The sequence below is a fragment of the Cupressus sempervirens genome, chromosome 11, assembly GCF_028749045.1.
Source record: "Cupressus sempervirens isolate cs-2001-9-10 chromosome 11, ASM2874904v1, whole genome shotgun sequence".
NCBI classification, from domain to species: Eukaryota; Viridiplantae; Streptophyta; class Pinopsida; order Cupressales; family Cupressaceae; genus Cupressus; species Cupressus sempervirens.
The window spans coordinates 622,518,406-622,532,462 of record NC_143128.1 but is presented as its reverse complement, the minus strand read 5'-3'; the positions used below and the strand labels follow the sequence as shown (position 1 = coordinate 622,532,462).

At 35.7% G+C, this 14,057-nt stretch overlaps 1 protein-coding gene across 3 annotated transcripts in view; it reads left to right on the top strand.

The window, feature by feature from the left end:
* LOC149531241 (Transducin/WD40 repeat-like superfamily protein) overlaps positions 1-12,595 on the top strand; it is a 132,537-nt gene extending 119,942 nt beyond the window's left edge. For all 3 annotated transcript variants that reach the window (XM_089808169.1, XM_089808168.1, XM_089808170.1), the window contains 2 exons: positions 11,207-11,256; positions 11,354-12,595. In XM_089808169.1, the coding sequence (XP_089664295.1) occupies positions 11,207-11,256; positions 11,354-11,515 (212 nt within the window). In that variant the 3' untranslated portion in view covers positions 11,516-12,595. The remainder of the gene's footprint in view (positions 1-11,206; positions 11,257-11,353) is intronic.
* Positions 12,596-14,057: the final 1,462 nt, after the last annotated feature.

Sequence of the window (14,057 nt, the reverse complement as noted above, 5' to 3'; positions counted from 1 at the left end):
TAGTTTCAGATTCTTCGGGAAGCCATTGAAGAGATTGAGCCACAAAATGTGGTCCAAGTAGTGACAAATGCAACTCATGTGTGCAGAGCTGCAGGGAGGCTTATTGAGGCCACATATCGGCATATTTGGTGGACTCCTTGTGTGCATGCTATGAACAATGCTCTAAAGAACATGGGGAAGATTAGCTAGATAAAGGGAGTGGTGAGTGATGGTAGAGATGTGTAGATGTATATTTGCAACCACCACACCTCACATGCACTACTTAGGAGTTTCGCTTGGAAGGAGTTCTTGAAGCCAGTTGAAACACGGTATGCATCCTATTTCATTCTCTTGGAGAGAATGCTTGAGTTGCAGGAGCCACTACAACTAATAGTTATGACGAATGAATGGAATAGGTGGGATGGTTCCAGGTCAGAGCCAGGGATGAGGATGAAGGATATAGTTAAGAGTGATGTATTTTGGAGCGATGCAAAATACATTGTCTCTATCATTAGGCCAGTCTTTGAGGTGATCAGGCATGGAAGAGGTGTACAAGTGCATTGATTCTATGCTTGGGAAGATGAGGGCAGTTGTGCGAGAGAAGGAACCCACATTAGCCTTCTACAATGATCACATTCGGCCTAATATTCAGTGTAGATGGGAGAAACTTAACACACCCTTATACATGGCTGCATATGCATTGAATCCGAGGTGGTACATGACTAGGCTTGGTAGAGTTACACCACTTTACGATGATGAGGTGATTTATATTTAAATAACACTTTGAGACTGTCTTAAGACTTAGATTCTTATCATTTTATAAATTAAAATCATTTACATTACTACCATCTTGATTCTTCTATTTGCTAATAATTTGTATTTTTTAATTTTTTCAGGTGAAGGAAGGGTTCTTCAAGTGCATAGATAGGATGTATGACCTTGAAACAGCAGCTAAGGGTAGCATTGAGTGGACCAAATTTGCTACTCTTAGGGCCCATTTGGTAAGCGGAATAGGAATACGTATTCTGGAATACATATTCCAAAAATTTTGAATTCCTTGTTTGGATGTACCAAAACGGGATTGGAATACGAAGCAAAAATGGAATACGTATTCCATTTTTGGCCCAAAAATGGGGTTTTGCAATTCCACCAAAATAGGTGGTATTGGAATACGTATTCCTATTCCATTTTTTTTGTTTTTTTAGAAAACATAAATTTTTGGGTCCGCGAATTCCCATCAAATATTGGCTGAACCAAACGGAGAACAGGACTACGTTCTATTCCAAAATACATATTCCTATTCTGCTCACCAAACAAGCCCTTAGGGGTTACAATCAAGCGGCAAAGGCGGATATCAAGACTATGGCACAAGAGGATCCCATTTTGCGGTGGTTAGCTTATGGAGCGAAATCTACAACCACCACACTAGCTATTTGTTTGTTGTCCTAGATACTTAGTTCTTTTACTCGAACCTATTTAAGTTTTATTGTTCATTGTTCAACTTCTAATTCTTGAGTCTCACATTGGCCAATTATTTTTCGTCTCAGGTTTCTAGTTCCTCAGCTTCAAAGAGGAATTCGTCTACATATAGCTTCATCCACTCGCTTAAGAGGAATAGACGTACCTCTCAAAGAGCAGAGAAGCTAGTGGTTGTACATAGTGTGTTGCTTATCGATGACCGCAAGACAAATGTGTACAAGGAGAGCCCAACATTACGATGGAATGTAGAGCCTAAGGAGCTATTGCAGATTGATGAGGAGGATGCTTTAGATCCAGCCACAGGGCTAGTTGGTGTTCCCTTTTCGGCTCTTGATCTTGGAGAGAATGATAGTTCCAGTGACAACGAGTTTCAACTTCTAGCCTCCAAGGGATGATCATTGATCATTGATTTGGCATTTTGATTTGGACTTGTAGTTTTTGTTTGCATTATATACTTATTTTGATATCATCATTCATGGCGCATGATAATTATTGTAATCATCTTTATGTCATGATTCATATGATCATTGATTACTAATTTACTACTAGATAGTAGAATCTAGATACTCATACTATTGATTTGAACACTAATAAATAGACTAATATTTATTAATTGCTGATGTTCAATGTTCAATGTTCATTGTTTGTTTGTCATTTGATCATGATTCATGAATCATGATGTTCTAGTTGAAAACTTCAATGCAATGTTCAATGCTTGTTTACAGTTTATTAAATTTTACATCTTTGTATCTTATATTGTATAATTGTAGTACATCTTTTCATAACTAGCTCAGATATAAATGACAACTGCAGATCTAACTAGTAATCACAAACTTGAATGAAATAATTCTTCTTATTGAATTCGTGGGAATATGACTGCTAGGAGATCAGACTGTATGTTTTCTTGTGTGTCTCCAAACTGTAGTCATAACCTGCCTATATATCCCCTTTAGAGGGTATGTCCCTTAACCCTTGGCACATAACCAACATTTAATTGTCCTAAGTCGGAAACTAAGAGATAAGTGTGTGTTAGATTTAACTAACAATTAGTCAAGAACAAACTAAGCATTTATTTCCAGATCGCCGGCTCATATAAAGGATATATAAATTATTATAAATGCCAATCCTGAGTATATATAGAGAGAAGAGTAAGGTACGATCTGTACCAATCGACCTGAGGATTATCAAGGTTAAATTCTTAACACTCCCTCTTAACCTTATAATCCTACAGAGAGATATCATATCTAGCAACATCAGTACAGATGTTAAGCAAGAATATATACTCTATATCTGTCTTTCTCTTCTTAGTATGTAGTATCATTGAACATATGATACAAAGTCATATTACTAAGCCTGTGATATGACAAATCACTGCTACTAGTGATAAGACACATGTTGTGACTCATAGAAACTGGTATTTCTAAATCACAACTAGACCCTGAATTTAAGATCTACCAAAATACAGGATAAACCCAAAGAATTTCTAGAATTCTTTCTTTATCCAATTTGTGACCCATGAACATAGCAATGTCAATATCACAAGACGATCAAAAATTCACCTAGATCTTACAGTAAAATCTACTGTTAGGGCATTATCTAAGAGATCGTCACCTCTCATAATGCCTTTACACAAGTATTCATTATTTCAGAGATCGTCACCTCTAAGTAATGATTACACATGGTGGAGCCCATAACTGTCAATAGCCTGACAAATAAATTTTAACTTTATTAATAACTAAAGAGTATAAATGAATTACAACTCAACCATACCAAGTCTCTTTCTGAAATGTTCTATCTTTACTCTAGATATAGGTTTGGTGAGTATATCTGCTGTCTGATATGTAGTACAAATGTATTCCAATTTAACAGAATTCCTATCTACCATATCTCTTACATAATGGTAAGGAATTTCAATATGCTTGGATCTATCATGGAAAACTGGATTCACAGAGAGCTTGATGGAACTCTAATTATCACAATGAATGATCGTAGGATTCATGGCTTGCCCAAATAATCCCACAAGTAACTTCCTTAGCCATACTGCTTCTTGAGAGGCCATTGCTGCTGCAATGTATTCAGCTTCTGTGGAGCTCTGAGCTACTGAAGATTGCTTTCTGCATATCCATGAAATCATAGCTGATCCTAAACTGAAACAGCATCTTGAAGTGCTTTTCCTATTTTTAACACTTTCACCCCAATCTGAATCGGTGAATCCATGCAAATCTAAAGCAACTCATATTTCAGTCCATAGTTAATAGTACTTTGAAGGTATCTCATAATGTGTTTAACAACAACTAGGCGAATTTCCTTAGGTTCACATATAAACTGACTTAATGCATGAACTGCATAGCAAATATCAGGTCTTGTATTAACTAGATACATCAGAGACCCAATTATCTGCCTGTAGAGAGTAGAATCTATTAGAGGTGATTCTATAGCTGTTTCTTTAAGTTTATGCAAATTGATCTCCATTGGAGAAGACATGGACTTGCAGTTCCACATTTCGAATTTCTTCAAGATATCTGAAGTGTACTTCTTTTGGTTCAGTATGATACTATCTGCATTCTGTCGCACTTCCAATCCTAGAAAGTAATGAAGAAGACCCAAGTCCTTCATCTCGAATTCTTTGATAAGATCTTTCTTGCATTGATCTATAAGATTATCATCACCTGTAATTAGTAAGTCATCAACATACAATATCAAGATTACCATACCATCTTTATCTCTTTTATAATACAAGTTCGGATCAGCTTCATTCTTAGAGAATCCTAAGCTAGTGAGATATTTATCAATCCTTTCATACCAAGCCCTAGGAGCCTGTTTAAGCCCATAAAGAGCTTTCTTAAGTCTGCAAACAAAAGCATTTGGATCATGAGTTTCAAAACCTTCTGGTTGCTCTATATAGACTTCTTCTGAAATCTTTCCATTGAGAAATGTTGTCTTTACATCCATCTGATGTACCTTCCATCCCTTAGATGCGGCAATTGCTAAGACAGCTTTAACAATGGTGTATTTGGCAACAAGAGCAAAAGTTTCTTCATAATCAATACCTTCTTTCTGAGAAAAACCTCTGGCTACAAATCTGGCTTTATATTTCTCAATACTTCCATCAGCAGCATGCTTTATTTTGAATATCCATTTTGAAGACACAATAGAATTTCCTTTTGGCCTAGGAACTATTTCCCAAACATCATTTTTCATAATTGATTGATATTGTTCTGTCATAGCTTCTTTCCAGGCTGGATGTTTAATAGCATCAGAAGGATTGGTTGGCTCTGTTTTGGATAAATCAATCATATTTGCAGTATAACCCGAGAATCTTTTAGGTCTTTTACTTTTTCTAATAAATCCTGAAGGGGCAGAAAAATGTTGAGCTGCTTCAACTGTTTTTATGGCCCAAAGTGGCCTCTTCTTTAAAGTTTCTTCAAGGTTTATTTCATCTTCGACCTCTTCTAAGTTCTCCCTTTGAGAATCAGATTCACTTATTCTTTTAGAATTTGATAAAGGAGAGTGTTCATGGGAATTTATTGCTCTTTTAAATGCAAGATCTTCCTCAAAGATTACATCTCTGCTAAGTTCAATAGTTTTCTGTCCAGGTATGAAATTTCTATATGCTTTAGAAGTTTCGCTATACCCTACAAAGATACCCTTCCATCCAGATGGTTCTAATTTGGTCCTCTTTTCTTTTGGCACATGAATGTAAATAGGACATCCAAAGATTCTTAGATGACTTATATTAGGTTTTATATTAGTAAATACTTCTTCAAGGGTCTTATCTTTAAGATAGGAGTGAGGGCTTCTATTTTGGATGTATACAGCAGTACAAGACGCTTCTGCCCAAAGATAGTATTCTAGATTTTGATCAAAAATCATAGCCCTAGCAGCTTCTATAATAGTCCTATTTTTCCTTTCAGCTACCCCGTTTTGTTCAGGGTTATAAGGAACAGTATACTCCCTCTTGATCCCTGATTCTTTACAAAAGGTTTTAAACAAATCTGAGGTATATTCTCCTCCATTATCTGTTCTAAGGGCTTTAGTTTTATGTCCTGAAAAATTTTCAGTTAATGCTTTGAATTCCTTAAATCTTTGTAATATTTCTTTTGATTCTTTACATTTTAAAAAGTAAATCCAAGTTTTCCTAGAGAAGTCATCTATGAACAAGACATAATACCAGAATCCTCCGAGGGAGGGAACGGACATGGGTCCACATAAATCTGAATGAATTAATTCTAGTACGTTATTTGTTTTTCTAGTACTATCATGAAAAGGACTTCTAGTACTTTTGCCTAGGGCACACACTTTGTAAATACTGGGGTGATTTTGGTTTAATTTTGGTAGTCCGGTAACCATCTTTTCCATAGTAGATAGGGTTTTAAAGTTTAGGTGCCCTAATCTTCTGTGCCATATTTCGTTTGAATCCTCTGCTTTGTGAACAAGGGCTTGAATGGGTTCTATATTTAGTTCATACAAATATCCCTTTCTTTGACCAATTACTTTAGCTTTCTTGATGGAAGAATTCTTAGCCCAAGTTAATACGTTGCCATCCACGAATGCAACATTGTGTCCATCATCTTCTAAGGCTGTAATTGATATTAGGTTCCTTTTTATCCCTGGTACATATAGTACATCCTTAAGAAGAAGAGCATTTCCTATCTTTAGCTTCAAAGTACAACTACCAATTCCTTTAACTGAATGTGCTGAGTTGTCACCAATAGTAATTTCACTGTTAACTTTCTCGGTCAAGAAATCTAGAGTTTCCTTGTATCCTGTTATATGCCTGGATGATCCACTATCTATCACCCATGCCTTATTTGAGATTTCATTTGATAAGGAGGAATACAATACACGATTCTCAGGATCATAGGTTTCTTCTTTTCCGACAACATTTGTGCAATTTGCTTGTTGCTTGGAGTTTTTTGGAGAATTAGATCTTTCTTGGGCTTGCCATTCTTCTGATTTCCTTTATTTTTCTTGAAATGCTTTTTCTTGCCTTTATAAGAATTGGTATTAAGAATGTGAAGTTCTTCATCTTCCACTTTAGATTTCCCTCCTTTCTTTAGTTTTCTTGATTCTTCTTGAAGACAATCATTCTTAAGCCTGTTAAAATCGGGAAGCTGATCTCTAGCACTTATTCCTTGTGCAAATGTTTCCCATGATTCTGGCAGTCCATCTATGGCCATGAGTGTTAATTTGGTATCATTTATGATGGTTCCTATGCTGGACAATTCATCTCTAATACTAGCGATTCTTAGAAAATAAGAGTTTATTGATTCTCTTTTCTTTATTTGGATGTGATTTAGTTGTCTCTTTAGTGCAAGTACCCTCGTTGCATTATTTATTTCAAATGCATTCATCATATCGTAGGCAGTCTGGTGTTTTGTAAGCATAGGTACTATGTCATTTTTAACTCCATCCAATATGGTTTGAATGGCTTTCCTGTTTCCATTGATCCATATAGATTTGTGGGGTTCAACAAGTGGCTGTTTGGATGCTCCATCAACAAACTGTCTAACATTATTTTCTTCGAGAATCATCAAGATTCTAAATTTCCATGCTTCAAAATGTTCCTTTCCATCGAATCTGTCTTCAGGTTTGATTGAATATGCTATTGGAAATGAAAGACAATTACTGAATGTAAGAGGTCTGATCACTGAAAATTTGCAGAGCCCTAGATCTGATAATGAGGCTCTGATACCATGTACAGTTCTGCAATTTGAGATATCAATCTGACTTCAGGATCAAAACTTATTTAGGTTTAGAATGAACCTTGATTCAATTCTATGCTCAGATATAAATGACAACTGCAGATCTAACTAGTAATCACAAACTTGAATGAAATAATTCTTCTTATTGAATTCGTGGGAATATGACTGCTAGGAGATCAGACTGTATGTTTTCCTGTGTGTCTCCAAACTGTAGTCATAACCCGCCTATATATCCCCTTTAGAGGGTATGTCCCTTAAGGGACATAACCCTTGGCACATAACCAACATTTAATTATGCTAAGTCAGCGACTAAGAGATAAGTGTTAGTTAGATTTAACTAACAATTAGTCAAGAACAAACTAAGCATTTATTTCCAGATCGCCGGCTCATATAAAGGATATATAAATTATTATAAATGCCAATCCTGAGTATATATAGAGAGAAGAGTAAGGTACGATCTGTACCAGTCGACCTGAGGATTATCAAGGTTAAATTCTTAACAGTTGGCACTTCCTAATCGCAACAGCCAGAAATAGGAACCAACTTATAAGGGAATCTGGCAGAATATGACATCAATTGAGCAGGCACAACTCTTGATAAAGGCAGTTGGGAAGCTGATGGAGGCAAGGATGTGTGCCCCATAATTGATCAAGAGATGTGTATAAAAATTGTTGTATCTGAAAGGAATTATCTTGTGGTCAATTAGTTTGTTGTACATTAAACCCAAGCCATATTGATAAGTGGCCCTAAGAAATGGTTGCAACTGGCTTTGTGTTCAATGTAGAATCTTTCACGGTAGTCACTCAAAATCCCAAACAGAGAGGAAATGATATTCTCTGTCAAAGCTGATTTAATAAAAAGGTGCAGCTATTTTGTTGTCTCTTTCATTTGTTTTCTATTTGTTAGGATTCAGGTATAGTTGTTGAGGATTCAAAATTTGAAGAGCCCATTGCCAACTCATCTTCTTCTTCTAGGGATATCCATTTTGCATTCAATGCATATTTCCATAACTTGTGGCTGAACTGACTGGATAAGAAGCAATGAAATTTGGTCCATTGACTATATCAACAATGCAGCAGATACATAATATTCGAAGACAATCAAACAAGGTTGGCACTTCCTAATCACAACAGCCAGAAATAGGAACCAGCTTATAAGGGAATTTGGCAGAATATGACATCAATTGAGCAGGCACAACTCTTGATAAACCCAGTTGGGAAGCTGATGGAGTCAAGGATGTGTGCCCCATAATTGATCAAGAGATGTGTATAAAAATTGTTGCATCTGAAAGGAATTATCTTGTGGTCAATTAGTTTGTTGTACATTAAACCCAAGCCATATTGATAAGTGGCCCTAAGAAATGGTTTCTCAAATCCATATTTTCCCAAATCTGGTAGATATGTGATCAAGGTGTCAAAGAAAATTACTCAAGCTTATAATTATTTACCAACTAGCCTTAATGTACACTGTAGAAAATGCCAAAAATTCAAAATCCATATGGGGACAATTGTTGTCATTTCAGTTTTTTGCTAACTTTCTTTTGATGCATATTTGGGGTCAAGGTTTACGGGCAGATGTGGCCCTGTTGAGAATCAAGAATGCATTAGACGGTGACGCACATGATCTGATCAGCTCAAAATCATTATTTATAATTTGGATTGCTTTGATGTCCTTCAGAAATATAATATCTAAGTCAAAGTCGAATTAGCAATCAGCGACAAATTCCTCCTGGAGATCTAGACAGTATTATAACTCTTCTAACCAAGGTCATCAGGAGATAGGGAGACTTGGAGGTTTCTGGTACTAATATTGGTACCGGTACGGCAATTTTTCAAAAATAGGAGACAGGGGTACTTGGAGATGGAAATTTTTTTTTTAATAGTTTAAAGAGTCATACTAAATACAAAATTTGAGAATAGTAATATTGTAAAACTAAAAGACTAAAGTAAATAATAATAGTAATGTACAAAATTTGAACCCAAAAGACTAAAGTAAATAATAATAGTAATGTCACATTAATATAGAGTCAAATATTTCAAAACTCACATAACCGCAATATTGTATATCATAGACATACTTGTTATTTCAAATATTGCATATGATCATCATCATACCAGATTGATAATTGCTGAGATTATGATTACATATTCAAATTTTAAATTCAAAAAGGTATAGTTTGATGCTAAATTGCCGATATGCAAACAAAAATGAACAAACTTAGTACAATAGACAAAAAATAGAAATCTGTCTAGTACTAGTATGTTGATGGTACTATCATCTACTCCACAAGGTTGTGATCATACATCTCAAGGTCTTCAGCTGTCATGCTCTCCAAAAAATCATCTCTCCAACTCAGATTCCTCTGATGGTAGTACAACTGGGGGCAATTCATTAAGGCCATTTAGTTCAACTACTTCTTCCACAATGGCTGCAAACATCTCCATCATGTGCAATTTGATCCCATTTTGCTGAGGGACCTTCCATATATGTAGGATCAACACGAGAGAGAAGGCAGAGTGTTCTATGAATGTACACCAAGTTCTCTGCTTTCTTTGACCCCAATGGGTTCCTCTTTAATGAATGAATAAAATCATAAGTGCTCCAGTTCCTCTCACAAGTTGAAGAACTAGCCACTTGTGACACCAATCTTATTGCAAATGATTGCAACTCAGGAGTATCACCTCCATGGTTCCACCACCATTCTATAGGGTCTTTCTTTGCTCGCATAGCATATAAAGCTTCCGCTGAAGCAAAATCACCCTGTCCACATGGAAACTTATTCAATTGACTCCTTATAACCAAAGTCTCATCACCTCGACCATAAATCTTTTTTATTGCAGCCCAAAACCCCTTCATTACCTCTGTATCCTCATGTGGGGCCCTCTTCTTGGTCTCTTCTATATTATGCCATTTAGGATTTAAGGCATATGCAACACAATGAAGGGGTGTGTTCAACTTATTCCATTTTCCATGGAGTTTATCTTCTATCAAAGGATATAAAGAGGGATCTCTAGCATTTGTTATTGTCTTGATTCTTTCACACATGGATTCCATTTCCTCATAAATCTCCCCCAAACATGGCCTATCCGAGTTTGCAAATTTGATCACCTCACAAATCGGCCTAATAAATGCCACAACAAATCTAACATTAGCCCAAAAATGATCATCAAGAACCAAGCTTCTCACCTCAACTGCAGTGTTCGATGTAGACTGTCTTCAAGAAGTCCATGCATCACTAACCTTGGTGAAACACAAAGCTCCTTTGACTTCACAAAGGGGGTCAAGAAGAATAAAATAAGATGCAAACCTTGTATCAACTGGTTTCAAAAGTTCCACTCTGACAAATTTCTAAAGTTTTTAAAGTTACTAATTTATTCAATAAAATATTTATTTTTATATATTTTAAATGATTTAATCATGTAAAGTGTCATTGGTCTTAATTTTTGCATTAAAAACATTAAAATGAGGGCTAAAATATATAAAATTATTTAATATTATATTTTACATTTATATTCTATCAGGAGACTTCGGGGAGATTTCACCTTTTGGATTAGAAGACTGGGAGGCTTCAGAAAACTTCGCCATGAAGTCTCCAACCTTTTTTGAAGTCTTCGGAGATGCAAAAAGTCTCCAAGACGCATCTCAGTCTTTGAGACGCAACTTTTAGGGGGGAGACAGGTCTCCCTGTAACCATGCTTCTAATAGTTCTTATCGAGATTTTGAGGAATAAATGTAATGTAAGAGCTTTCTCATTAAGGTATTCATCAACCATGCAGTGACTATATATTAATAAATTCTTCAACAGCCAAGAGCATTTTCAGAGAGATTGATGGTAAAGATTGGGTGTTGTATGAACTCTATATGTTATAATTTGAGAATCTTTCCATTGAGTATTACTATTTTTCATCGATAGAGGGTTCTTCCCATAATTGGAAATGTTTTTTGTATTTATATTGTAAAGTTTTTATTGGTTTAGGTTTCTCTTTTAACAATTATATTCTAGTTCATGCTGGTTCTTAATTTATTTTACTTTACCTGGACAGGATCTGGGAATGGTATAATACATGCTTGGAGTGTCAACAGCGGCAAGGAGGTACATATCCATAGCTGTGCTCTTGGTATCATAGATGATGTAATTGGCTGTCTGTTACCAAAATTGTGACTGAATTGCTAATTGTGTTTTTCTTCAGGTGGCCTGTTGGATGAATGACGGCATCATTCCCGCAGTGGTAAAATGGGCTCCAAGGCGCCTAATGTTTGCAAGTGGATCATCTGTCTTATCATTATGGGTACCAGATTTATCAAAATTGGAAAGTTATGTGGGTTCAAATGCTAGTGTTTCTCATTCATAATATTAATATGGTTTTCCAGCCTTACTTGTACAGTTTATGTATTTATAAGGAAACCATTGTACATGTGTGGTTCCTGAAATAGTTCTGGCGCTATAGAAAATTCTGATTTGTGAATTGTTTTTATTATTGTTCAAAAAGCTGTGTAGGATAGTTAGATGGTAAACCAAGTCAGTTCTTTCTGATATAGTGCTACAAAAGGCTATTAATGGAAGACAAGATATTGGTTTACTAGTTTTGTTGGTTGGTACTTTCTTGCCATGTCAAACTTGGTGAACATTGTATTCCAGATGGGTAAAGAACAAGACATTGCCATGCCAACTCTCTATATGGCTTTTTCTTCATCTTTGCTGGACATGGTACCTTATTAAAGGTCTTGAGAAGGGTGAAAGATGTTGTGGCAATTAGATTTTTTATCTGAGGAATGACCTTCACCCGAACATGAAGTTTGCTATTAGTAAGGTTATAAGGAGTAAGATAGGGTCATCCAATTTGTCCCTTTCTATGTTGGTAAAAACTTGGGCTGGAATGTTCTCAGGATGCACTTGAAAAGCTGTTGATTCAATAAGTTCAATTTTGATGAAGGAAGATCTACATTTGTTTTAAGAAGATACTGCTCTCTAGAACACCTGTCTTTGGTACATTTCCTATGTTTAAAGATTTGAGATTTTCACAGTCAGACATGGGAAATGTAACAGGGTACAAGTGTATAAAGCTTTTTGATTCCAATGTTGTGTAAATGTCGTGTATTTCTTGTGATGATCCATTAAGTTGAAGTCATCCTTAGGACCATTTCATATTTTTTGTTTTGTGATCTCTCCCCTATTATTCGGGGGTATGATTGTAATTTGTAGACAATGCAAAGATATTGTGATTGACATAGGAGAGAGGAAAACTAGCTCTTCCTTTGTCTATATTTGGGACTAAGAACTATAGTAAAGATCTATATTTTTGCACATAAGGTGCTTCCCTTCTGGGACTTCAGGGTGGTCTAATATGCTATAAGCAATCTTGTAGTATTGACAGGGTGCTGGCAGGCCATAAGGAATTATTGACTTTAATAGGACTTCTCATTTCCTTTTCTCTTGCTGCTTTTGGATTTGCAAAAGTTACTTTTGTTGATTTAAACTCATCCAATGGATATCATTTACTTTTGTTGATTTAAACTCATCCAATGGATATCATTAACTGTTTTGTTCCTAAACCAATTGATGTTTTATCCTGAAACAAGTACTAGCAAATAAAAAGAGAACAAAGATGCACATATCAAGGGTTAAAATTTTCAAATTTTAATTTGTTCTTTGGTGTAGTTTTACTTAAATGCTCTGAATGTTCTTCATGCCAACAAAAATGTCAAGTGTTATTCCATAGTTGCTCTCAAACATAGGCATTGTTTGATTTGCCATGAAATTGTATTTGTACCTATTCAATAAAAATATTTGCTTCCAAAGTAAACCAACCTTATTAAATGAAACTGATTTTCAAGAAAAGAACTAGTTTCATAGGATTATGATTTTGTTTTCTGAACTTGTCTTGGTTTCTTTATGTTAGATACCCCAAGGGCTCATTGTATTACAGTTAGTTTCTAGAGCATTATTTTACTTGTTACTGGTTTCCTATTGCATGTTGTCCACAAACATACTTGTTCATATGTGAAACATTGCGAGACCAATACAAGTTCCTTTCAAGCACTAACATGCTTGAAACCCTAGTTACCACCGATGCTTGCTTGGAATCGCTAGAGGCGGAAGTAGGTGCCTTTGAGTGTTGATGTGGAGCTGGATGCCCTGTGGATGCCAAGGGCATGTGCGTCCTGGACAAACATGCTTGTGGAGGCGCATTTGGGCACCCAAGATGTGCATCCAGTTGGCATTCACAAGGTACTCAGGTGCATCCAAACTTCCAACATCAGAAACAACACTTTTCCTTAAAACTATGTTTTGATTGTTTAATTGTGATGACTTTCTGATTTGCATTGGAATCGTGAACATAGATGTATATGATATGGCTAATTGAATATTCATTTATTAGTTATTTGAATTTCAATTTGAACATGTAATGGTGAAGTATCATACAATCAAATGATTTAATTTTGTATATTTCTTGCATTTCTTTGCATGTGTGTGTGTGTGCGCGTGTATGCATCGAAATGCATCCGCAACCCCTAAAAAAAATTGCATGCATCCATGCACTCGATTCTTGCATCTGCATCTGTATCCACACCTGAATCGGTAACTAAGCTAGAAACTTATGGTGGAAGGCCTAGTGTCACCAACTTAACATTCTTTTAGTTTTTTATTAATGTAAAAGCAAGTTTTGATGGGGCCTCGAAACCCATCACAATCAGATTTTAAGGGATCTGGAACCCTGCTAAGATGAATCGCTGCAAAAATAGAAAACAATTCTAAAATAGCTGCATATGTTAATGTTGTAGTTTTGATCAGATAAGCTTGATCAAGAGATAAATTATTTTAATCAGTATATTGATTTTGAAATCATAATGTTCACTAGTTAAACATTCTTATCATTGAAACCTGTGATTGTT